General features: G+C 37.5%; 3 protein-coding genes across 4 annotated transcripts; all 3 read left to right on the forward strand.

Moving 5' to 3' along the window:
- The first annotated feature begins 4,322 nt into the window (after positions 1–4,322).
- On the forward strand, positions 4,323–6,381 carry LOC109049234 (bryoporin-like). 2 transcript variants are annotated; one of them, XM_019066962.2, is made up of 3 exons: positions 4,323–4,499; positions 5,300–5,413; positions 5,697–6,381. In XM_019066962.2, exons 1-3 carry the CDS (start codon positions 4,399–4,401, stop codon positions 6,121–6,123), a joined length of 642 nt encoding a protein of 213 aa, XP_018922507.1. In that variant the 5' UTR covers positions 4,323–4,398; the 3' UTR covers positions 6,124–6,381. The 2 variants fall into 2 exon arrangements, with proteins under 2 accessions (XP_018922507.1, XP_018922497.2); XM_019066952.2 differs by having other exon boundaries at positions 4,334–4,495.
- Positions 6,382–7,324: 943 nt separating this feature from the next.
- LOC109049244 (DELTA-sagatoxin-Srs1a-like) lies at positions 7,325–9,645 on the forward strand. The gene is made up of 3 exons (XM_019066973.2): positions 7,325–7,536; positions 8,135–8,266; positions 8,721–9,645. Exons 2-3 carry the CDS (start codon positions 8,163–8,165, stop codon positions 9,169–9,171), a joined length of 555 nt encoding a protein of 184 aa, XP_018922518.1. The 5' UTR covers positions 7,325–7,536; positions 8,135–8,162; the 3' UTR covers positions 9,172–9,645.
- Positions 9,646–17,786: 8,141 nt separating this feature from the next.
- LOC109048746 (inositol 1,4,5-trisphosphate receptor-interacting protein-like 2) lies at positions 17,787–21,146 on the forward strand. The gene has a single exon (XM_019066420.2). It carries the CDS (start codon positions 17,940–17,942, stop codon positions 19,626–19,628), a length of 1,689 nt encoding a protein of 562 aa, XP_018921965.1. The 5' UTR covers positions 17,787–17,939; the 3' UTR covers positions 19,629–21,146.
- The last annotated feature ends 1,233 nt before the right edge of the window (positions 21,147–22,379 follow it).

Below are 22,379 nucleotides of genomic sequence, written 5' to 3' on the forward strand. Positions count from 1 at the left end.
AACAGCCACCGCTCTATGAATCATAAGCTATGTTACTGTACCCAAGGTAATATTTCCTTAAATCTTGTAACATCGCTTGAGAACCACAGTATAAATGTGTCTACTTTCAATAAACTTTGAAGACTCTTCTTTGTAGTGAATCAGTCAAAAACGACTCTTGAAATCAAAAGCAATTTGAATCAAACTCACTCATTCAGTGAATCATTAAAAGCTGTTGCCGAGTTCTCAACTGACTTTCTTATTAAGCCATGAGTCTTTTTTTTTTTCAGTTCAAAATGAATGGGAATCATTACCATAAATAGGCTTCAGGTTAAGAGACATTAGACTGTATACTTGTTTTTGATATGACACTGTATAATTAAATATAGGATTTGTATTAACAGATGTTTTCATAATAAATTAATGATAACACTTTACAATAAGGTTCATTAGTTAACATTAGTTTATTAGTTGTTGTTTAGAATAGGAAGTCTAGTTGTAATGCTGAATTGAATACTTTTAATAGGCTGAAAGATCTTGTTATAAAATGCATAGTAAATATAATAGTACTAGTTTATATAAATAAAATATCATTATTGAGTGATTCTGTAATTTGTAAAGAAAACAAAATCATTTAACTCCTGATTTTTATTTTAATACAAAATGAGATATTTAGCAGAAGGTCCAAACTTATAACCAGTGACAGCTGACACTTTTATTGTATGGAAAAGAGCAGCTAGGACATTTTGCTAAATAGCTCCTTTGTGTTCCAAGAAACAATGAGGGTGAGTAAATTATGATTTTTTTTTTCCATTTTTGGTTGAACTATCCCTTTAAGTAAAGTTTCAGTGTTTTTATAAATGCTGTAGGACAGCATAATAGCCACGGTAACACAAAGGAACTGTCCTCCTGACAAACCATGAGGAGCAACACTGACAGAAGAACAAAAAGATGAGACGAATAGGAGGGAAACAATGGTATGATAACTGCTCTGGCTTTAAAGAATAGAGAGACTAGAGCCAATTTTGGGGGAGCAATCAGAGGTAGCTGAGCCAAAACATGACAGAATCTTACAGAAAGAATGAATGAGAATGAGAAGACAAACAGGAACTGTAAAAGACATTTTTAAAGATAAATGGAATGAGGGAGATAGGGACTTGTGGAACCATAGACAAAAAAAAAAGATCAGACAAGAAAAGAAAAGACAGACAAAGGAAAAAGACAGTTGTCCCAAATATGACAACTAAACTACATAAACAGCAAACATTAACAAGCATGACTGTAGCACAGAATTATTTCCAGAAAGAAAGAAAGAAAGAAAGAAAGAAAGAAAGAAAGAAAGAAAGAAAGAAAGAAAGAAAGAAAGAAAGAAAGAAATACAAAACATTTGACAAGACTAAGAAAAATTTGTTGGAAAAATTAGCATTTTACTGAATTAAACGGATACATTTCTGAAGCAAAAGATACCACAAGAGATATACATTTTTAATTCTAGAACTGATAAAAAATTAAGATATATTGAAATCACATACGCAACCTCCCATCATCATTCTCTGTGCATATTTGACATATACTTTTACCTTGTTATCAATTTTCCAGTTTGGTTTATTCAGATAAATTACTCAACTTTAACCCCTTTCAGTTATTTATTTATTCATTAAATATTTGAAATTCATATGATGAAACACAATTTTCCTACTCTCAACAGGATGTAAACTAGTTAGACCAAAAAAATGTGCAAATTCTTGACTTTACAATAAAATTCTGCATTCCTACAAGGACAACACTATCTTCTCAGTCTTCTGTCTGTTTGACAAGTGAGTTTAAATAATTCCTGCAGGTTGCAGCCTCACTCTTGCTATACCTGAAGAGGACGCAAATGTATTCATGTTGCACTACACCCTATCGATTACCGGGCTGCAGAGGAATTAAAGGGCACAGCGCACAAATCATCATTAAATAAAAGATAAATATTCACACATTCCCAGCCCCAAACCCTCACTGAATCTCTGGAAATGCTCTTTATCTCAGCTAATTTGAATATGGGGATGCGGTAACATGCCCAGTCAAATTAAAGCATCAGAGATACACGACACACACAAAATATGCACCTCAAGTGCACTCAAAATGAGATTAATGCCTGTGATTTGGTCATTGTGGAGAATAAACAGAAAAACATTAGTTGGGTGTAAAACAACAAATACGTAGCTTGAGCACCTGTCCTTTTTTCTATTACATTTTTCACTCATCGCCGCATCACTGTCTTTTTTCTTGCTCATTCGCCTCTCATCTGCAGAGTGGCAGCATATATAATCCCTCCGTAATGGACGTTTAATATTTACGAGTTTGGTGTAATCACTTAAATGCCTGTTTTACCACGGCCTTGTTTGGGTAGTTGGAGGGCATCTGACAGCCTATTCATCACAAAGTGAGCGTGCGGAACCTCCCGCCCCCCTTAACAATCAATCAACCAGAAACTCCAACCCCCTACACACACACACACCTCAGCCTTACTGTGTGTAATCACTACTGTTTGCATAACCCCCCACCACACACACTTGCACACAAACCCAAGAACGATAGCTATTAGTCCATCATCTGAAAGGCCCTACCTGTGAATAGCTCCATAGGCTCCAAGGATTAATCTTTAGACCTTCAGACGCACGGCAGCTCTATGCATTTAGAGAGCCTCCATTGGCTCAGGTAATGGGATGTGGACTTTACACTGAAATACATCTAATCATAAGGTTAGCTTTTGATTTCCTTTGAAAGGATTCAGCCAAAGCTGAATTACCCCGGCTGGTGAAGAGATTGTAAATCAAGCATTTTATTGGATAGCTTTAGTTGCACTTTTTCCAAAAAGCCACTTTGAGCTTTTCTTGATCACTGTAAAGACAGGAAAAATAAATCACTGGCTTATAGGGACTACTTGTCACGTCCAAGGACTGTCCTGTGTTCTGTGTCTTGTTTTGCTCCCCATGTGTTCCACATTACTCAGTTTCTCATGTGTTTTGATTGTTCATCGATTTCAGGTGTGTCCCATTACCTTCTATGTGTATTTAAGCCCAGTGTTTCCTGCGTCCGGTATTGTTTGTCTATCCCCTGCTACGTGTGTGTTCCTTGGATAAATAAAAACTTTAGTTGTGAATGCTCCTACGTCTACTCGCTCCAATACATTAGCAGCATTGTGACACTACTACGAAGCAGCCTTTATAAACAGACTGATTCATTATAATTCATGCTAATTTAAATATACTCAGTGGTTACATTAAATCTTCAAATTTTAGCAAAGCTTAAAAGTGCACCCAATTTTTTTTTTTTCTTCATCATTTACTCACCCTCATGTCATTCCAAGCCTGTATGACTTTCTTTCTTCCACAGAATATGAATGAGAGTGAGTAAATTATTGAGAGAATTTTCATTTTTAGGTGAACTATCCCTTCAAAAGATAAACATAGCATAGCTCACTTAGCATTTGTTTTAAAATATATGTATAATTAATTTCATCAAACTGAAAAAAAAGAATCTCCAGGACTGTAAAATGTTTCTTAGATTAAGGATTTCATAATTAGAAGAGGATTAATGGGTGAATAGGTGTATATTTGCTGCCCCCTGTTGGAAAATGAATAAGGGCCCTGAATTTTCAGTCAGATGTGCGTGCACCCTGAAAACATTTCTGCACATTCCTGCCAAGTCTCTAGGTGTGTGAGTGAGTTTAAAAAGTGTGCTGGAATGAAGGGGAAAAGCCTGTACATGCAGAGGGACTCACAACACTCTCAGTTTTGTCAGCACTAAGGGAGCGGCTGTGTGCTTTCGCTCTCTTGCTTCATCGGACCATGACATGTTCAATCACACACTGTCACTCTTAGGAGAGAGATGCTCTAACATGCTTTGATAAGATGTACTGTAATGCAAATATTACACAAGTGTGCTATAATCTCCCATTGCCCTTACATTCCTTTTAAGCCCTCTCTTATTATGTATCACCTTTAACAAAGGTTTTGGGCGTTGGTGTATTTGGTACTATTCATCATTCATTTTAAAAATGTAATATTTGCACTGTAACCAACAAGACATTTCATTCTGTCATGTTTTGGTTAGCACTGGATAATCTACCAACTAAAATATGAATTGGTACAGAATTAGTCAGTAATTATTTTTGTTTTTGTTACAAAATGCCTCTTGTCATGATGGAGTTTTCCGGGCATTTTTATTGGCTGTGTGCCCATGAATTCTCTAAATGGAGCTATGTGATGGAAGATTTATGAAAGCAGTTAGTCAGTCTAACTGCGTCAACTCCCATCAAACTCTCCCACAAATGTTTCTGCTGTTTTTTGTTTTTTTTTCGTTCTTCCTGTCAGCATTGGAGGGGAAAGAAGGGGACACGCCTGTGTTTGTCAAACAAGTGTTTGTGTGTCTATGAGTGTTTCTGTCATTCACCCACCACTTTGTTCATCTACGCTGAAACAGAGGAGCAGCAAACCCTCAATTCTTTCAGCCGCAGCAACCTCTACCAGTAGGTAACTGTCAAGTACTTATTAACCAGTTTGTGATGGTTAAACAAATGGTAAAAAAGCTTTTATCTTAAATACAGAAATGAGCATTAACCCTTAATTAATCTGCACTGTAACGATGGTAAAAAGTCTTGTCGCTTGTGTCTGACATGATTCTCAGCTCACTGCATCACTGTTTGTCTCTGCTAACAGTTTAGTTCTCTGAGCCATATGGACCCCGCAAGTGGCTTTCCATATTCTGCCGTGCTGTCAGGCGTGTTATTTGAGATCTGTTAGCGCCTGTGCTAAAACTGTAGAAAACACTCATCTGTCTACCTGCTGTCATATTTAGCGGCTAGTTTCAGACAAGATGACAGATTAGGCTTTGCCTTGATTTGTGTGTAAATGTTGAGCTGCATGTCAATCAAATTTATGTGATTAAAATGCTGTAGGATTTGCGACACAATTCATTTGCTTTAAAATAATAATTATGTAGTAGAATGTCCAAGTTGCATTTTTAAATACAATGTAAGTGAATAGAGACAACAGCCGGACACCATCCACTTTCAAAGTATGGGGGGGACTCTCTCTCTCTCTCTTTCTCTCTCTCTCTCTCTCTCTCTCTCACTCTCTCTCTCTCTCTATCTCTCTCTCTCTCTATCTATCTATATATATATATATATATATATTTATTTATTTTTATTTTTTTTTTTTTTTTTTTTTTTTTTTTTTTTACATGACCCTTTAGTAATTTGTTGAATGGAATTTTCTTTTTAATTTTTCCAGCCTTTTCTTAAAATATTTTTCCTCTTTCATGACCCCCACAGAAGCAGTGCCAACATGCAGAACGCAGAAGCCGTGTCAGCAACTATAAACACTAATAGGAACTGTACAGTGGAGATCACCAATGTTAGCAGCATTTACTGCCTTATCAATCCAAAGTAAGGAAAAAAGTCATGCCTTAGAATATGCAAATATTTTCATTTACAATTATTTAAATTAAGTTACTGACAAAATCAGTTTAGTGAGTGATAAATCAGGAAAACTCTTTAAAAATGCAATTAAAATGAAAAGTAGTGACTTTAAGAATTGAATTATGTTCATTTGTACACTATAACTGTTACAGTGTAGGGCAAATCCCTTTCATTTACTCTCTGTTATTTATTGTAATTGTACATATCTATAAAATATTATTGACCAGTGTTAACTATAAACTTCTCTCAGAGTGTACATGTCCAGTGGGTTCAGTTACCATCCACCCCAACCCACCATCCGCACTGCCAAGACCGAGGTGTGCTCATTCACTAAGGATGACAACACTGCTACCGGGGCTGTGGGCATCTTGACCTATGACCTCTTCCACATGCAGAACCGTATGTCCACTGAGCGCATGGCCATTCTGTTCTCTGTCCCCTTCGACTACCACCTCTACAAGAACGTGATGGGCATCGGGTTGTTTGAGAGCAGCCGTGGATGTGACAAGGCCCTGTACAAGCACATGTATGAGGGGAAGGACTTCAGTCAGTTCACTCGTGCAGATGCAGGGGGATCTGGAATCATTCACAAAGCAAAGAAAATAGACTTAAGGGCCACTATGTCTACTGTGGGCAAGGCTATTATTAAGCTAGAGGTCTATGACAAGATGGGCTAAATAATAAACAAATTGGGTCTGAGAGTAACAGTACACATATGATTAAAAAATTGTTTAAAAAATGTTTCATATACTTTTTATGACCTTAAACATCACATGCTTGTTAAATGTCATCATACACATGCCATTGTGCTTTCAAATGTTGATGTCACTTTTTTGTCTGTATTAATACCTGCATTTATGCTGCCCAATTTTCTGAATGTAACTTCTCAAAATGTGTCTAAATAAAACAATAATAAAAGACTGTTTGAACACTTATGTTTGCTTCTGTGTCTGCACTATATACAGTATATATAATATAAAATTAGGTAATAATTTGGCTGATGCTTCTATTTAAAGAGACTCGTTGCAGTCATAAATGATACATAATTAATATACATTACTTCAGTTCATAAATATGATTTATAAAGTATAGATAAATGTATGCACTTACTGCAAACCAAACCCATGACCTTGTCATTGCTGTAGTGTCATGCTCTACAAGCTGCCCTTTGCTTTTCACATATGTTTCGTATAGGAAACATTAAATTAAACACATAAAATTAAGCAACTTAAATCCATGAACCATAAACAAATGTTAACCTATCAAAAAAAAATAAGAATAATATATATATATATATGTGTGTGTGTTTATATTTTATTTATTTATTTATTGTGTGTGTGTGTGTGTGTGTGCAAGTTGTTGCCTATTTTACAAATGTTAACCTATCAAAAAAAAAAAATAAAAAAAATATAAATATATATATATATATATATATATATATATATATATATATATATATATATATATATATATATATATGCATGTGTGTGTGTGCAAACTGTTGCCTATTTTTTTTTTCTTTGAACAACCTTTTTCTCCACAATAGTTAAAGCAGGATATGAAGTGAGAATATTTTAAGACTCATTATTCAAAACATATTACAAAACGAACTTTCCAATCCAAACGGTTTCAAAATACTATTATTACTGTACTAAACACAACAAAGACTAATTATTTATAATTATCAGGAAACCTCTCCTAAAACGTATTTCTGTAAATGCTCCCATATCTACTTGTTTGAATCCCTTAAAAACTGTGTAACTTCTGAGACAGATCTGTACATGCAACTTCATTGTTCTGGTCTAAGACATCTAGTGACTAGTTTTGGGTGTGGAACCAAACATTTTCCCACCAATATCAGTGATGCCTCTTGAGCTGATATGTGTGTGAGCATGCATCTCCATGTTTGTATGTAAAGAGGGTGTACACTAAATATGAGTAAGCATACATTGTTTTGCAGGTGGGTATGTACTGTTCTTGTTGCTGATCATGAAGACTGGGAAAGGGACAAAGTAAAAACGCAGTGACTTTCGGAACGCACTGTTACTGATCAACACACACACACACATACACTCCGGAGTACCACAGAGGTAAGCCTTCCTTCTCCTTGAGACCAAATATGCTTAATAATCATAACTTAATAATCAAAAATAAATTGTAATGTATTCTAATGTATCCTTTTAGTTCCATTTTAAAATTATAACATGGCAAGACACTTTATTCAGTTATGGACAACTGAGCAACACTATTTTACACTCTTTGCTTCCTTTGAAAGCAATGCATTATAAAACTGGAGACTGCTACAGGCACAATGTTTTTTAAAGTGGGGCATGCTCTTTGCGTGTATATACTGTGACCCTGTTTATTCCCTAGTTAACATTGACAACAGTGACAATATGTGAACTTTAATCTAATGCTTCTATGTTTTATATTGAAGTGTATGCACATACACACACCAGACAGTACAGAATTTTTTTTCAGGAACAAAATACTGAATTCAAATACACCAGTTCAAACAGAGGGAAATTAACTTGTGATAGCAAACTTTATATCAAAGAAAAACAAGAGAAAAGTTATTTTATTTTCACTGCAGCCCTGCTTTCAACTGCATTTCCACTTCTTTTTACTGTGAGGTAAAGACTTCTTTTCTCACACCATCCCTCTCCTCTCTACTTCGCTCCGTTTCAGCCATCAATCAGATCTATCGTGTACCATCATGACTGAGTCTGCTGAGGCTGCCGCTGCCAACGTGAGCAGCAGGAGACACGCCACCATAGAGATCACCAACCTGACAAACAACTACTGCCTCCTCAACCCAAAGTGAGACTACAACCAGAAGCAAAACTAATCTTAAACCAAGCATTCAAAACTAAAACTTTATCTCTAAACTTGAGTTATTATATATATTTAAGTAAAGGAGGATCAAATGGATTTAGATGGAAATTCTGTTATTATTTACTCACCCTCATGTCATTCCAAACCTGTATTACTTTCTTTCTTCTGTGGAACCTAAAATACTTTTTGAAAAATGTTTTAGTGTTTTGTTTTTTACAAAATGTTGTTTTCGACCCCATTTACAGTACTTTCATTTTAAGAAAAAAAAAATTATAAAAAAATTTCAAAATATCATCATTTGTGTTCCAATAAAGAAAGTAGGCACACATGTTTGGAACAACATTACGGTGATTAAACGATAACAAAATTTGAACCTGGGGCGGTGAACTGTGTAGCCATAAATATGTGCCTTTATGATTCATCCATATAAATCCCACAGGGTGTATCTTGAGAGTGGTGAAACCTCCAATCCACCTCAGCCCACAGTGCGCCCCCTCAAGACTGAAGTATGCACTTTCAGCAAGACCAGCGCTCAGGCCACTGGCAGTGTGGGGGTTATGACCTACGATCTGTTCGAGCGAAGCAGAAATGACTACACTGAGACCCTTGCCATCATGTTTTCGGTCCCCTGGGATTACAATGTGTATAAGAATTGGTTTGCAGTGGGCATCTACCCGAAAGGAAAGGAGTGTGACCAGGCGCTTTATAAAGAAATGTACTATCAAAAGAACCCACAGGGCTTTGTGAGGGAGGAGGCTAATGGGTCAGGCATTAACTTTGAGGGAAAATTACTGGATATAAGGGCCACCATGTGTCCTTTAGGCAGGGCTATCATAAAACTGGAGGTGTGGGACAAGCTGCTGTCTCCTCTGAGTCAGCAGGTTGGCTAAACATATAAACCAGTCAGTCATTTTACTGAATCAAAATAATATAGTAACTTTTTTACATGCCCTTATATGTTATCACCTGTATCAAAAATGTTTGCCTCTACATTTGCCAATGCAATAAATATAACACAGTGTTTTTTTAAGCTTCCTAGCCAGCTCTTTAGGATAATTTGAACTCTGTAAAATGATCTGAGGGTGTTTAAACTGGATCTAATACCTCTATAATGTCCCACACTTTAAACTGTTTGCTTTTTTCTGTCTGAAGAACGCCTCAGATGTATGTTTAAAGTCTGCTCATGCTTCCTGCAGGCTAAATCCGCTCTCATATCAGGCACCCATTGTGTTGTTATTCAGTCAAACCATCTTCTTAGTGATTTTTTTTACTCCCTCATCAGGGCAGAGATCCCTGTGAACAATAAACACTGTCTGTACTGACTGCCATGGCATAGGTATTTTCAAATAAATATTTACCTGCAATTTTGTAGTAATACCCTTGCCTTTTTACTGAGCCTGAAAGCTTGGTGCTGTATGTATTGGTGTATTCAAAATCTCAAATGAGTGCCACGGCTGTTTGCCGTAAGCAGGAAATGGTCCTGTGTAAATATTTTGTAATATTTATTTGGAAATTTCTAATGCCTGAAGAGGGCAGCTGAACCATGGGAACCGAAAGACAGAGACAAAGATATAAAGAATGAATCACAGCATCAAAGAAGTGGGAGAGCACATTTTGCATCTTTAAACTCCTCTTGTCCTGAATAACTCCTTCAGCAGGCGCTGAATGGTGTCTTTCCAGCTTATTCAATACTCACAATTCACTGTTATATAATCAATGCTAATTTATCAGTAAAAATGGAGCTGTAATTGGAAAACTAAAGGTTTTAAAAACATCTATTACAGCTTGCCCAAATCTGGAGGGGACAAATATTTAATTTAAAACAATAGCAAACCAGTCATCAAAGTGCAACTGCAGCACTATTACCAAAATAAAAACCAGGCTGTTCTAGATTCTTAATTCAATGGATTGAATTGCTTCTCAATCCATTCTTAATACTACAGCCCCACTATCACCAAATAAGAGCATTGATCAAAGGTTTCTTTCTCTATGTGCTGTAACATTTGCATGGAAAGCCATACATAATAGAGGCTAAACATCAGCTCTTTAACAGAGATCTCTGGAGCATTGTTGCACAATGTAATAGGGTGGTGGGGAACTGCTGTAAACAGATGGCAAGTGCTTTTTCTGGTGCTACAGTGTGTATCTTGAGTCAGTTGTGTGGATTTGCCCCACACTTGAGCTTGAAGCAGTATTCTTTTATTTTCCTAGTTTATTTATTTTGCACTGTAAGGGAAATATTTCCCATTTTGCTAACGCTGTTGTATATTTCTGCATTTGAGTGTGTGTATGCATGTCCGTGCACGCCACTGGGAAATGGCAAGTAATATTGGCTCACATACTAAATAAAGTTTGCAGTTTGCACCACTACTTAAAGGTGTACAATCTTAAAATACTTAATTAAACTGAGCTAGGACAAAGTAAGCTACAGAGTTCACACATTTTCCCAAAAAGTCTAAATGCTACTGTTCTGTGAAAACATTGCTGATGGTTTGAGCCAAGGTTTGGCTGGTTATCTTCCAACACTCTCTGCTGGTAGTTGCCGTTATGCCAGTAAATAGATGGCAAAAAGAATCCTTCTTTTTTTTTCTATTGATGGCCATTCAAAAATAAATTTTCAGAAAAATATGGACAAAAACAAGCAACACATAAATTGGAAATATTCCATTATATTACAGTAGATATTTTTGGAGGGTCCTTGAAAGTGTGAAATTTTGTTTGTGACTATTTTTCTGTCTGCTCTGTCTGTGAACCAAAATCCCAAAAGATGTTTTTTCCCATTTCTATTTTTGATTTCCATTTGGAGGACAAGCTGTTTAATCACTGGAGCTTTCACAAGGAGAAGTGGTCATTTGTGAAAGGACACACATAACGGAAACCTCAGAGACATCTGAGGGGTGAATTGGACAAAGGCTGCCCAAAAATGTGGGATCTGCAAGAGTTAGAGCTAATTTGAGGGTTTTCACTTTTCTGATCAGTGCACAAGTTTAGTAATGAACTTTTTTTTTTAACCGAAAAAGGTGCAGTGATGTGAATTTAAGTTCATAGTAGTGTTGGGTCTTTTTGTTGAGTCAGAGTCCAGTCCAAATCCTTAACCAATCGAGTTCAAGTGGAAGACATTTATTAATGTCTTGTTATCTTAAATTTATACTGTTACATATTATTTTTTTTATCTTTCATGTTATACATTTCATGGACTTGACTGTACTGTAAAATGTCAGAGTCCATGTCAAGTTTGAGTACAAATTTATCAGAGTTATTGTTGCTGAGTCTTATGTCACACATCATGTTCTCACGCAGTGAAAAATACATAGCGGAGCAAAGAAGAAACTGATAATGTACCAACAGACAAGACAGAGCAGGTTACTTTTGGTATGAAACAAAGTCTCAGCTTTCAAATTTGGTCATTTTTCAAGAAATTCAAACAATAAATACCGTTTTGTGGCTCTTTAATGTGACGGGACAGTTTGCTATAGTGCAGGGGTGTCAAACTCCTGGAGGGCCAGAGCCCTGCAGACTTTTGTTACAACCTTGGTACAACACACATATCGTGTAGTTTTCAAATAAACCTGAAGGACTTGATTAGGTGTGTTTAATTAGGGTTTAATTTAACTCTGCTGGGCCCTCCAGGAATTGAGTTTGATACCCCTGATGTAGCGCCTCAGTTCAAGTGGCACGTGAACCTTTACTAGTTAAGCACAAAATATGCTTGAATATAAATGAACATCAGAAGATATCTTGTTTAATCGTGGAAAGATGTCAACACACTCTCAAGCTCAAGTCCACCGACATTAATCTACGGTTTGGTTTGTTTGTCAGACAAAATAGTAGATTCAGCATTATGTTTGGTCAGATTGCATTGTCAGTCAAACTCCCGATGAAGGGTCAATTGGACTCAAGTCTGGACTTGATTCAGAGTCCAACATTGAGTACCCTAACTCTGGATCACAGTAAGAAGTCCAAGAAGTCACCTTACCCAATGTTAGCGAGATGTTAATTGTTATGTAATCTTCCACTTTAAATGCACAAGCTCATTAAAGGCAGATACATTCAGATTGGCTGTCAATGTTTTTGTTGTTCATCAGCTGAAAAAAAAATTGTTCTGAAAGTGATTCAATTAATATCATTCCTTTGTGCCATTATCATTACAGCTGTGGTTTGGACTTCACTGTTTTCAATCAATTAGAATGATTATTAAAACTTTGTAGTCATCGTCATTGTCCCATGAAGGTGAACATGATTTCACCAAGTACAACATGTTCCTGGATCAACACCCTTGTTATTCACTTATCATTTGCCTCTGATTTTAGGGATAAATTATGGTTACGGTTAGGTTTAGGGGTAGGGACTGGGTTAGGTCTATATTTTTGGACACTAATGTTGATCTAGGATCATGTCTTAATTGGCAAAATAGCGGCGACCGTCCAATGAACAGGCCTTTACACTGCATTCAAAATACACATTTTATCAATTATTGCATTCCCTGGAAATCTGAACTCAAAAATGGAGAAAAAAATTCTTTAAAAAGAGAACAGAGTCTTTGTCTTAAATAATAGTGGTAATGTCCATACATGTACATGACAGCTGTTATTATCTTCACAATGTGAATTCTTTTCTTTTCTTCTTTTCTTCAACATTGTCTGCCAGAAACTTCCACAAGACCAGATGCACAAGAAAAATACATTTCGAGTCTAAAAATAGATTCATGTTGGTAAATCACAGTGCAAAGGGGTTTACTGCTACTATTTGCTGTGTGAGAGTGCCCCTGTGTGGAGGGATAAGGTAAAGTGACATAGGCCTACATTCAATATATATACAGTTTATATGCGTTAATAGTTATATTAGGAGACTATGAGCTGTTAAGAGTCATGTAGACATGACTTGTATGTAGATAAAACAGGCGACATATGACTAGATTTCACATTGTGTGTGTGTGTGTGTGTGTGTGTGTGTGTGTGTGTGTGTGTGTGTGTGTGGGTGTGTGGGTGTGTGTGTGTGTGTGTGTGTGTGTGTACACTTGTGTTTGCTTCTAAAATTATTTATCCCATATCTGAACTGTGCTTCAGTTTTTCAGTGGTTCTTGGGCAGCAGGCTTTCATACTGTTCTCTGATCTCAGCGATGGCAGCATTCAGATGCGCTGTAGGTGCTGTGTCAACCCCCACCAGCAGACGCCCACTCGATTGTGCCCTGAATGACAGTTTCTCCTACACAAACAACAAGAACATCAACAAATCCAGCGGAGTACCATCTACCATGTTCCAGATATACATGCAATGTACAATACAGTAATAGAAATGATCTGTTCCATTATTTCATAAACATATCTTGTTTTATCTTTTGGATTTTTATCAGTATTTATCAGAGCTCGAACCACATCTAGCAAAGGTTATATTTGCATGTGTGTCTGTGAACACACCAATGATGTGCTTTCTGTGGTACTGACTTACCATTGCATGTTTGTGTGCTTTTCAGCTGTTGTGCCACGTGTAAGGGGATACTTTGTATTGCCTCCAACAATGATGAAGTAGAAAAAAGCCATGCTTCAGACGATGATGAGAGTCAACCGAATCTATGCTGGTCAGATGGCTGTTCTTGGCCATTCATAAATAAGTCCACTCATTCAGGTATTAGTCCTTAAACCAAAGCTGACTCAAAACCCCACTGAAAAATATATGGATGATGATGATGATGATGATGATGGTGATGATGATGCAACTGAATAAAATGTTACTCACTAAAGTGATGGTTGGGGGGCGGGGGGTGTTTGTTTGTCAGCTGATTAAAGAGTTTCAGGACGATGAAATAGAGTACAATGACACTGGACTGGGGTATGATCTGAATCAGTAAATCTGAATTATTAACATGACAGAATGTCTTGCATGAACTTCAATATTAAAATATAAATCATCAAGAACTGTAATCCTTTAAATGTTAGTTTGTCAAGAGCCACCGAGATGTTCGTTTCAGAGTTGATTTTAAGGTTTTAGTATTTGTATTTAAATCACTTCATGGTCTTGCCCCTTCATATATTTCAGACCTTCTCCACTCGTATTGTCCAGTGAGAACACTCAGATCCTCCACTCAGATGATATTAAATGTTCCAAAATCTCGACTTAAATCCAAAGGCGACAGAGCTTTCTCAGTTCTTGGTCCTAAGCTCTGGAATTCCCTACCTTTGTCTATTAGACTTTCCCCTACACTTTTTACATTTAAATCTTCTCTTAAAACTTTTTTTTTTTTCTCAGGCATACGTTTAATTTGATATTAATTATTAAATTAATATTATTATTTTTAGTCTTAAACATTGTTTTAAATTGCATGATGTTTCCGGTCTTAATTCTATTATTTTTGTTTTGCTTTCTTTTCATATTTTATTATTAGTCTTTAAATTGTATTGTACAATGGATGTTTTGTTTGGTATGTTGTGCAGCACTTTGGTCAGCATTTATGTTGTTTTAAAGGGCTATATAAATAAACTTGACTTGACTTGACTTGACTTTTTACTCTGCCATGTTATGTATTACTGACACATGATGCATCTTTATTGCAGGTGCCTGGATATCAGCTGATGAAAGCAATCATACATGCGGGCTCCAGAGCTGCAATCTATGTCTCAGAATGTCTCTAAATACTTTAAAGTGTTAAAATATTTTCTACTACACCAGCTTAATATGGAGATACAACTCTAAGTAAGCCATTTTGGGGGGATTTCTCCAAAATGTGTGAACACTGTGGTTCTATAAAACATGTTCTGTTTGTTTGAGCATCCCATCCTGCCCAATATAGTAATGTAGACTCCAATGGCATGGGCTGGGCTGGGACTGTCTATATACAGGGTGTATATTTAGAAAACCTGTTTTTAAAAATATAATTTAGTGACACTAGTAGAAATTACATACTTCATCTATAATGACATGTTCCTCACAGCAGTATAACTATTATAAAAAGAAATGTATTTTTGATTTTATACATGGCCAGAGTTTTTATCTCATTCTGCAGGGTATATTGAAGAATAGTATACTGTAACTTTCTATCAGTCATGGTTGTGTTTCCATTAAACTCATGTGTCTTTACAGGATGTGTGTTTGCAACGACCACTTTGAACACAAGAGGGCAGTCTTTGTCTGTAAAAAGTCATGTGTGCAGCCAGCAGTCACAACAGGGCGATCTGGACTCAACGGTTGAAATATTTTTTTTTTTTTTTTTTTTACAAAAGAGAGACCGCACATATATGATATGCTATAAACATGCTCATTTGTTATCTTAGAATATGCTTATACTGTCAGAGACCTTTGCATAGAGTATTAGGTGAAGTTATCACACGGGTGGCTATGAAAACATGTAATGTAATCTGTGTGGCAGGAAACAGCTGTCTCCATCTCCCTGTGGTTCCCATGACTTAATCTATGAGGGCATGAAGTCATCCTGGGCAGTCCACAGAGACTTTCAGACCCTGGTCTCCAGTTCTAATATCTGAGGGGTTTTTCCAGTATGTTGCCAATGGGTGAATTTGGTTTGTTAAGTAGAGAACAGGCTATGAGAATTGCACAAATTATGCTCCAGCCCCCTTCCTCCACTTTGTCTGGAGTCTTTTATGCTGACTGTACTGGATAAAAGTTCTTGAGTTCTTGTTTAGTTTGGCAGGTTCTGTTAGTGGGCAGAGCTACTGTATGCTCGCATTCAGAGAGAAGGAGGCTGATGCAATCCCAGTGTAACTACAAGTGTTCCTCAACTTTCAGTGTACCGTCAACTGTGACCACATGTAACCCTTAACAAACTCAAAGTTTGTGGGGTTTTCAGTTGCCCACTAGCCACAGGCTGCCTCTTGCCCCTACTCCCTTTCTTTCCTACTTTTGAATGTTTTTCTTCTCTCATATATTTGCATTGCTTAATGTGATGCAGAAGCTGCCAAACAAGCTTTTGTTCTTGTGATGTGTCAGAGGAAGCTGACCCATCTGGAAACACTGCATGAGCTGCTCATTGTGACCAGATCACATGTCTTTAAGTCTTAATAGCACACTGTTTCTAAGAGCTAAAGCTTTTTTACATAGACTTCAATGGTTAAGATACATACAAAATATCTCTGGATGTTTGAGTACAGTACATAACACAAAATAGCTCTGGATATTTCATTGTCAACTATTTACCAGTATTAAAGATATCAAGAGTAGTAAAGGTCTTTAAAGGCTGTTTCTCTCTTATTAGCACTTAGCATAGCTTGCTACAAACAAGTTTGGATAGTGTATGTGTTGCGCTCAAAAGCTTATGCACAGACTTAGTGTTATGAATCATGTAGGCCTAATTGTGAGACTGTTTCTCAGAACTTGTTTTCCTCAGGATACAGATGACATTATTTTTACAGGCAGAGAGCTGCATTCAACTGGTAAATGCAAATCATCAGTGCATTTATCTGTTGTTTTGTAGTTGCTGATACCCTTTAGACAGCTTGATAGTTTTAGAGAGGGCCACACTGATCAAAATAACACAAGCAGTTTGATAAGAAGGTACATGGCAGAAAAGCAGCAGTAATTGCCTCCTGTCTGTTGCCATTTTAAGTTCCCTATCATGAACATAACTTCCTTCCTCAGTCATCTGCTTAGTCCCAACAGACCAGTTATTTTGTTATCTAAACAGTTCCTGTCTCTGTGTTTATCCTCTGACAGGTCATACAGGTTTGTGTGACTTAGCTGCTGCTATGTTGTGCATCTCTGAGAGTCCTTACTTCATAATTGTCTGATATGAAGTTCTGAATGACTCTATTTGCTTAAATTCAAATTCTGTACACAGGACTTTATGCATATGGGATAGTCTGATTAGGGCACTCAGCTGTATTTGACTAAGCTTTGAATAAGCCATTCTGAAACATTATGTCCCTAAAGCAAGATAGTATTAAAAGGCTTATGTCCATACAGCAGCATAAAAGCACTTTGTGGACTAAATAAGAGAGATGACAGTGGTTTCTTGTTCAGTATCACAGGGTCAGGGGTGACGGGAAGGGGTCACGCTGAGGTTAGGGGTCAGTAACGGATCAACAAAGATACTGATTTCTTTATATGACACGCCCTTCACAGAGAGCTGTTTGAAATACTTTGTGTGTGTGTGTGTATACAGTCTTTCTGTAAACTTTCTCAATGACTGTCTGTGTAGTTTATAGGGGCCACACCCCTACTGACATAATTTTATATAACTTAGTCCTAGCAATTTATTAAAGGAGTTGTGTGATGGTATAATTGAACAATAATTCCCTTTTGTGTTCCACAGAAAATAAAGAAGCTCATACAGATTTGGGACTGCATGCAGGTGAGTTTTTGGATGAACTTTCCTTTAAATATTGCACCCTTTATTATTAACATTTTAAATGTTTATCGTGTGGGTGGTTTTTCAATCCATGCATGTATTTAGATGTAGTCGTGTTGTGTAAATCTCTAAGTTAAGCTCCCATTCTGTCAGTAGGCACTTCCCATTTTGAGGTCTGTTTCTTTAAGAGAAGAGGGAGGAGGAGTGTGGACAGGCAGAGTTTTGAACGCCTATTTTTTTTTTTTTAAACAGAACTCTCAAGAGTTTGGCATTTCCTCTGAGCTCACACACTGAGAGGCCGCTCTCCTGTTTCACACAATGCTCACTTGCGACAAAAGCGGGGATTTTCAAACATCCTGAATGAGAGGACTCCTCTTGCCCTCGGCACACGCCACATCTACAAAGAAACTTCACAGGGTGAACTTCCCCTTACACAACAGTTTTTGTTTGAGAGGACGGAAAGAACATCAGTTTGGTCTTGTTTTCAGCATCTGGGCGAGTGGTTCAGCATGGGCTAGCCCCAACTTTTCCCGTAGAGCTAGAGTGGACTGGAAGAGAACAAGGAGGAGGAGGATGAGCATTTATACTCTCAACCTCAGGTTGTTCTGGCCGCTGGTCACTTGCATTCTCACTGCTCTGCTGCTATTGCACCAGTACATCTTCAGAGGAGCCGAGGACCAAGGGAATGACTGTGCGGACCAGGGACTTGGAGCTGTCACATTCTTCAAGTACATCATAGCTTTTATCTTATTTTACTTCTTCTTAAAGTACTGCTCAACTCAACCTGGCACTGCCAGGAGGGGTTTCCACAAAGTCCCGGAGGTAAACGGAAAATCAGGAGTCTCCAAGAGAGAGCTACTGGACGATCACTACGAGAGGCATGTGCGTCTTTCTCCACATGTGCTGGGCCACAGTAAAGCCCATGTTGCCAAGCTGGTGAGTGAACTTGTCAGGGTGGGTCGCACCGATGTCCTGCCGGAGTCTTCTCTGGCCTTCCGGGGTGACTTCATCCAGATCGGCAGCTCCTATGAGGAACACAAGGTGGGCTCACCTGACTGCTTTGACATCCTCGTGCCTCTGAGGGCACCTCGTGGGCTAAAATTAGAGACCGGTGTTTGCACAGAAAAACCTGGAGGGCCACCGCTTTGCACGCTAAACACACCTCGCAAAGCGGAATGGACACGCCGTCACAAGGCCTTCATGGACACGTTCATGCACTTGCACAATGCTCAAAGTGTCTATAGGATGAGCCCAGATTCCGTCCAGCGCTGGTTTTACACAGCTACCCAGCGCCGCCTCGCTGCCGTCCGTTACCCGTTTGAGCAGCGCTGTTCCCTTAGCCTGTCTCTCAGTGAGGAGCAGCAGGTGTTCCTTCGTCTGACCCCCCGCTCCGATTACGTCTGCTGCCACATCTCCATGGGCATTCGCCTGATCCCAGCCTTTCCTCTTGCTGATGGCGCCTTCTTGGTAGCATCCCAGCAGGGTCAGCGAGGAGAAGACCTTTGGACGGTGTACTTTCCCAGACAGGAGCAGAGACTGCTGGCATGGCTAAAAGGTAGACTACCACCCAACTCGTGTCATCTGAAGTGCCTTCAGCTCCTTAAAGAGATACGTAACCTCAGTGGGGAGACTCTGGACCAGCAGTCTGGAGCTGAGTGGGGAGGAGTGCTTTCATCCTATGCTTTGAAGACGGCTTGGCTTCGTCTACTACTCAGTACACCCCCTGAAACCTGGGATGAGTGTAACCTTGTGGACCGGCTGGATGATCTTCTTCGCAGTCTAAGGGAGAGCCTACAGTCTCGGGCTCTCTGCCATTTACTCCTTGGAGGCATTAGTGGGTTTCTGCCAGACTCTATCGTTCTGCCCAAACTTGTAAAGGAGACAGTACCCTCCAACCTGTGGGCAGAATTCAGTGATGTCACCCTTGACATGGTCTCCGCCCGACTGGCCTACTCCTGGAACCACCTCCCTCGCCTGATTCGCCTCGGGCGACCACAGAGGACCAGTCTTGGCAGAGGTGTCCACTGCAAATATATCGATGCAGAGTAAAGGTCAACTATAGCTGGTATTGCTGAACACAAATAGATGTTAAATTGTTTTTTTTTTTTTTTTGCTCAAGGGTAGCAGTAAAAGACAAGAATGTAAATAGTAGCATTCAGTTGGTACAGCAATACTTTATCAAATCAGTCTTTGTTCTGTACAAAATACAAATCAGTATTGTACTGTAATTGTAGGACGTTCTTTGAAATTCGATTCGAACTGAATATTCAAATTTCAGTTTGTGTTTATTTTCTGCTCATGCAAATTTATTTAGTATTTCTAGAGAAAAATTCTGATATGTCAAAATTTACACTTTAAAAGAACAGTAAACATTTTAGATATTTAGTTCACTCCAGGTATTAGTTTGGAGATAAAACTCATGCGTCTGAGCTGGTAGACTTGTGTTGACTCAGGGTGACCATGATGTGTTGGTTCTGGGGTAGTGAGTAGTCAAAACAGCATAAACACCAAAGTTTTTCCACACCCACAAAGTATTTGTAATGCCAGCCTAAACAGATGAACATCCTGTTTTGAAGGAGAGAACTGCAGTGTGACCACTGTAAAATATATTCTGCTGTGACATTTTGATCAAACAGTGTAAAATTTATAGCCGGATCATTGCAAAACACCTTACATATCCAAATATATCCTTTATTTTGAATGAATGAATGAGTAATATTGTTTCATAACTTAAGCATTCCACTGATGAGTAAAATAATAATTGGTGCTATATATCACCTCAGTTCATTTCCTTAATTAGTCCTCTTAAGGATAAGGCACTGATGGCATGGCCTTTGCTTCACTTCATCTTACTTGTCTACAGGGACCCCAACATGCGTGCACATGATCTTCTCCCTCAGAGACATGCCTCTACAGGAAGTCACCATGGAGACATGCTACCTCAGCCCAGGGTCACTTATTCATGCTGTAGCTTTAGTTTTAATGGCTGGTTGCATTTACTTTCACAAAGGAAGCAGAGATCTATACTGATCTTTTGCAGGTACTAAGTGCCACCGGGTTAGGTTGTAGGTTGCTTTCGTGTTCATACCTCATGCATCAACTGGTTCTTGAACAAAGTGTTCATGGTCTTGTATGTCAGACAAATCTTTGTTTCATCAGCTTCCCAGAGAAATGTTTGTGGTACCTAAGCAAAAGTCTTTGTGGCTTATTTTTGTCTGTTGTCTGAAAGCAGAACAGAAAATGAAATACGGAAATGAAACAGGACACGCTCATGAAAACCATCCTTATATTTAGTCCAAATCAAGTCTTAAAATACAGAGTAACTAATGTTGAATGTATATTTACATTAATGTATATGTCATTTAATGTAAATTTGGTACTGTATGTGAATGTAAGTTGATTGTAAAGCACATTGTACTTGATGTACATATTAGAGAAAAACAATCTGTGTGTGTGTGTGTGTGTGTGTGTGTGTGTGTGTGTGTGTGTGTGTGTGTGTGTGTGTGTGTGTGTGTGTATCGTAGATATAATTTATACATCTACTTTAATACATGAATTGAAATAAATATCTATTGCACACAGTTTTGTTGAATATTTGCTGTTTGTAACACCTGAAACAATTTTTTGACAGTGGTAGAGAAAATAGAATATGGAAACAGAACGGAAAGATTGCATGCCATGTCAGCAATTTATTAATTTATTTTATTTGCCATATTTTTTTTCTATAAACAGGTGGTGTGATTGTCTTCATTTAAACTAAAAATACATGCTTCAGATAATATATATATATATATATATATATATATATCTATATATATATATATATATATATATATATATATATATATTCTGAATGCAGTCTATACATTTGTCGCATGACACAGTACAACTTGCTCTTTTTAATTTTAATATTTTATTTTTCAGAATACTAAACTCCAAACTTTTTCACTCAGGCACAGTCACCATAATTATCTTCTGTATAGTCTTTTCAGTGTTTATTCTCAATTGAGTGTTATGTTTAGAGCAATGTGGCTCAATGTAAATTGTAGTGTGGCATAAAGCTGGTGCTCTCTAACATTTCTAATTATCATTTAATTTATGCACTTGCTTGCAGGATTTGATTTGTTGCCAAAGATGACCACACCTGTTGTCATGGTCATATGATTGCATGGGAATGTGGGTGCCACAAGAGGTCAGTATGTGTTTGGGGGACAAATAATTTAGGATACAAAGATTTTAATTGAAAACAATGTCAGTTCTGATTCAATCTCACAGTATGTAATGTGAAATGCTCTGTATCTTTACAGTGTCTGGCTCCCTCTAATAATAATTTCAAATGTGACAGATGTCTTGGCTGTAGGTGGGCCATATACAGGTGAATCTTAATAAATTAGAATGTTGTGGAAAAGTTCATTTATTTTAGTAATTCAACTCAAATTGTGAAACTCGTGTAATAAATAAATTCAATGCACCTCCATGCCATGCCAAACTGATTAAAGCAAAAGGAGCCCCTACCAAGTACTGAGTACATGTACAGTAAATGAACATACTTTCCAGAAGGCCAACAATTCACTATTTATTTATTTATTTATTTATTTATTTAATAAAACAAAAATTTATTTATTTATTTAAATAATAAATCATTTTTTATCATTATTTTATTGGTCTTATGAAGTATTCTAATTTGTTGAGATGGTGAATTGGTGGGGTTTTGTTAAATGTGAGCCAAAATCATCACAATTAAAAGAACCAAAGACTTAAACTTTTAATGCACAAGTTTCTCAATTTGAGATGAATTAC

This window comes from Cyprinus carpio, chromosome A3, assembly GCF_018340385.1.
Source record: "Cyprinus carpio isolate SPL01 chromosome A3, ASM1834038v1, whole genome shotgun sequence".
Lineage (NCBI taxonomy): Eukaryota > Metazoa > Chordata > Actinopteri > Cypriniformes > Cyprinidae > Cyprinus > Cyprinus carpio.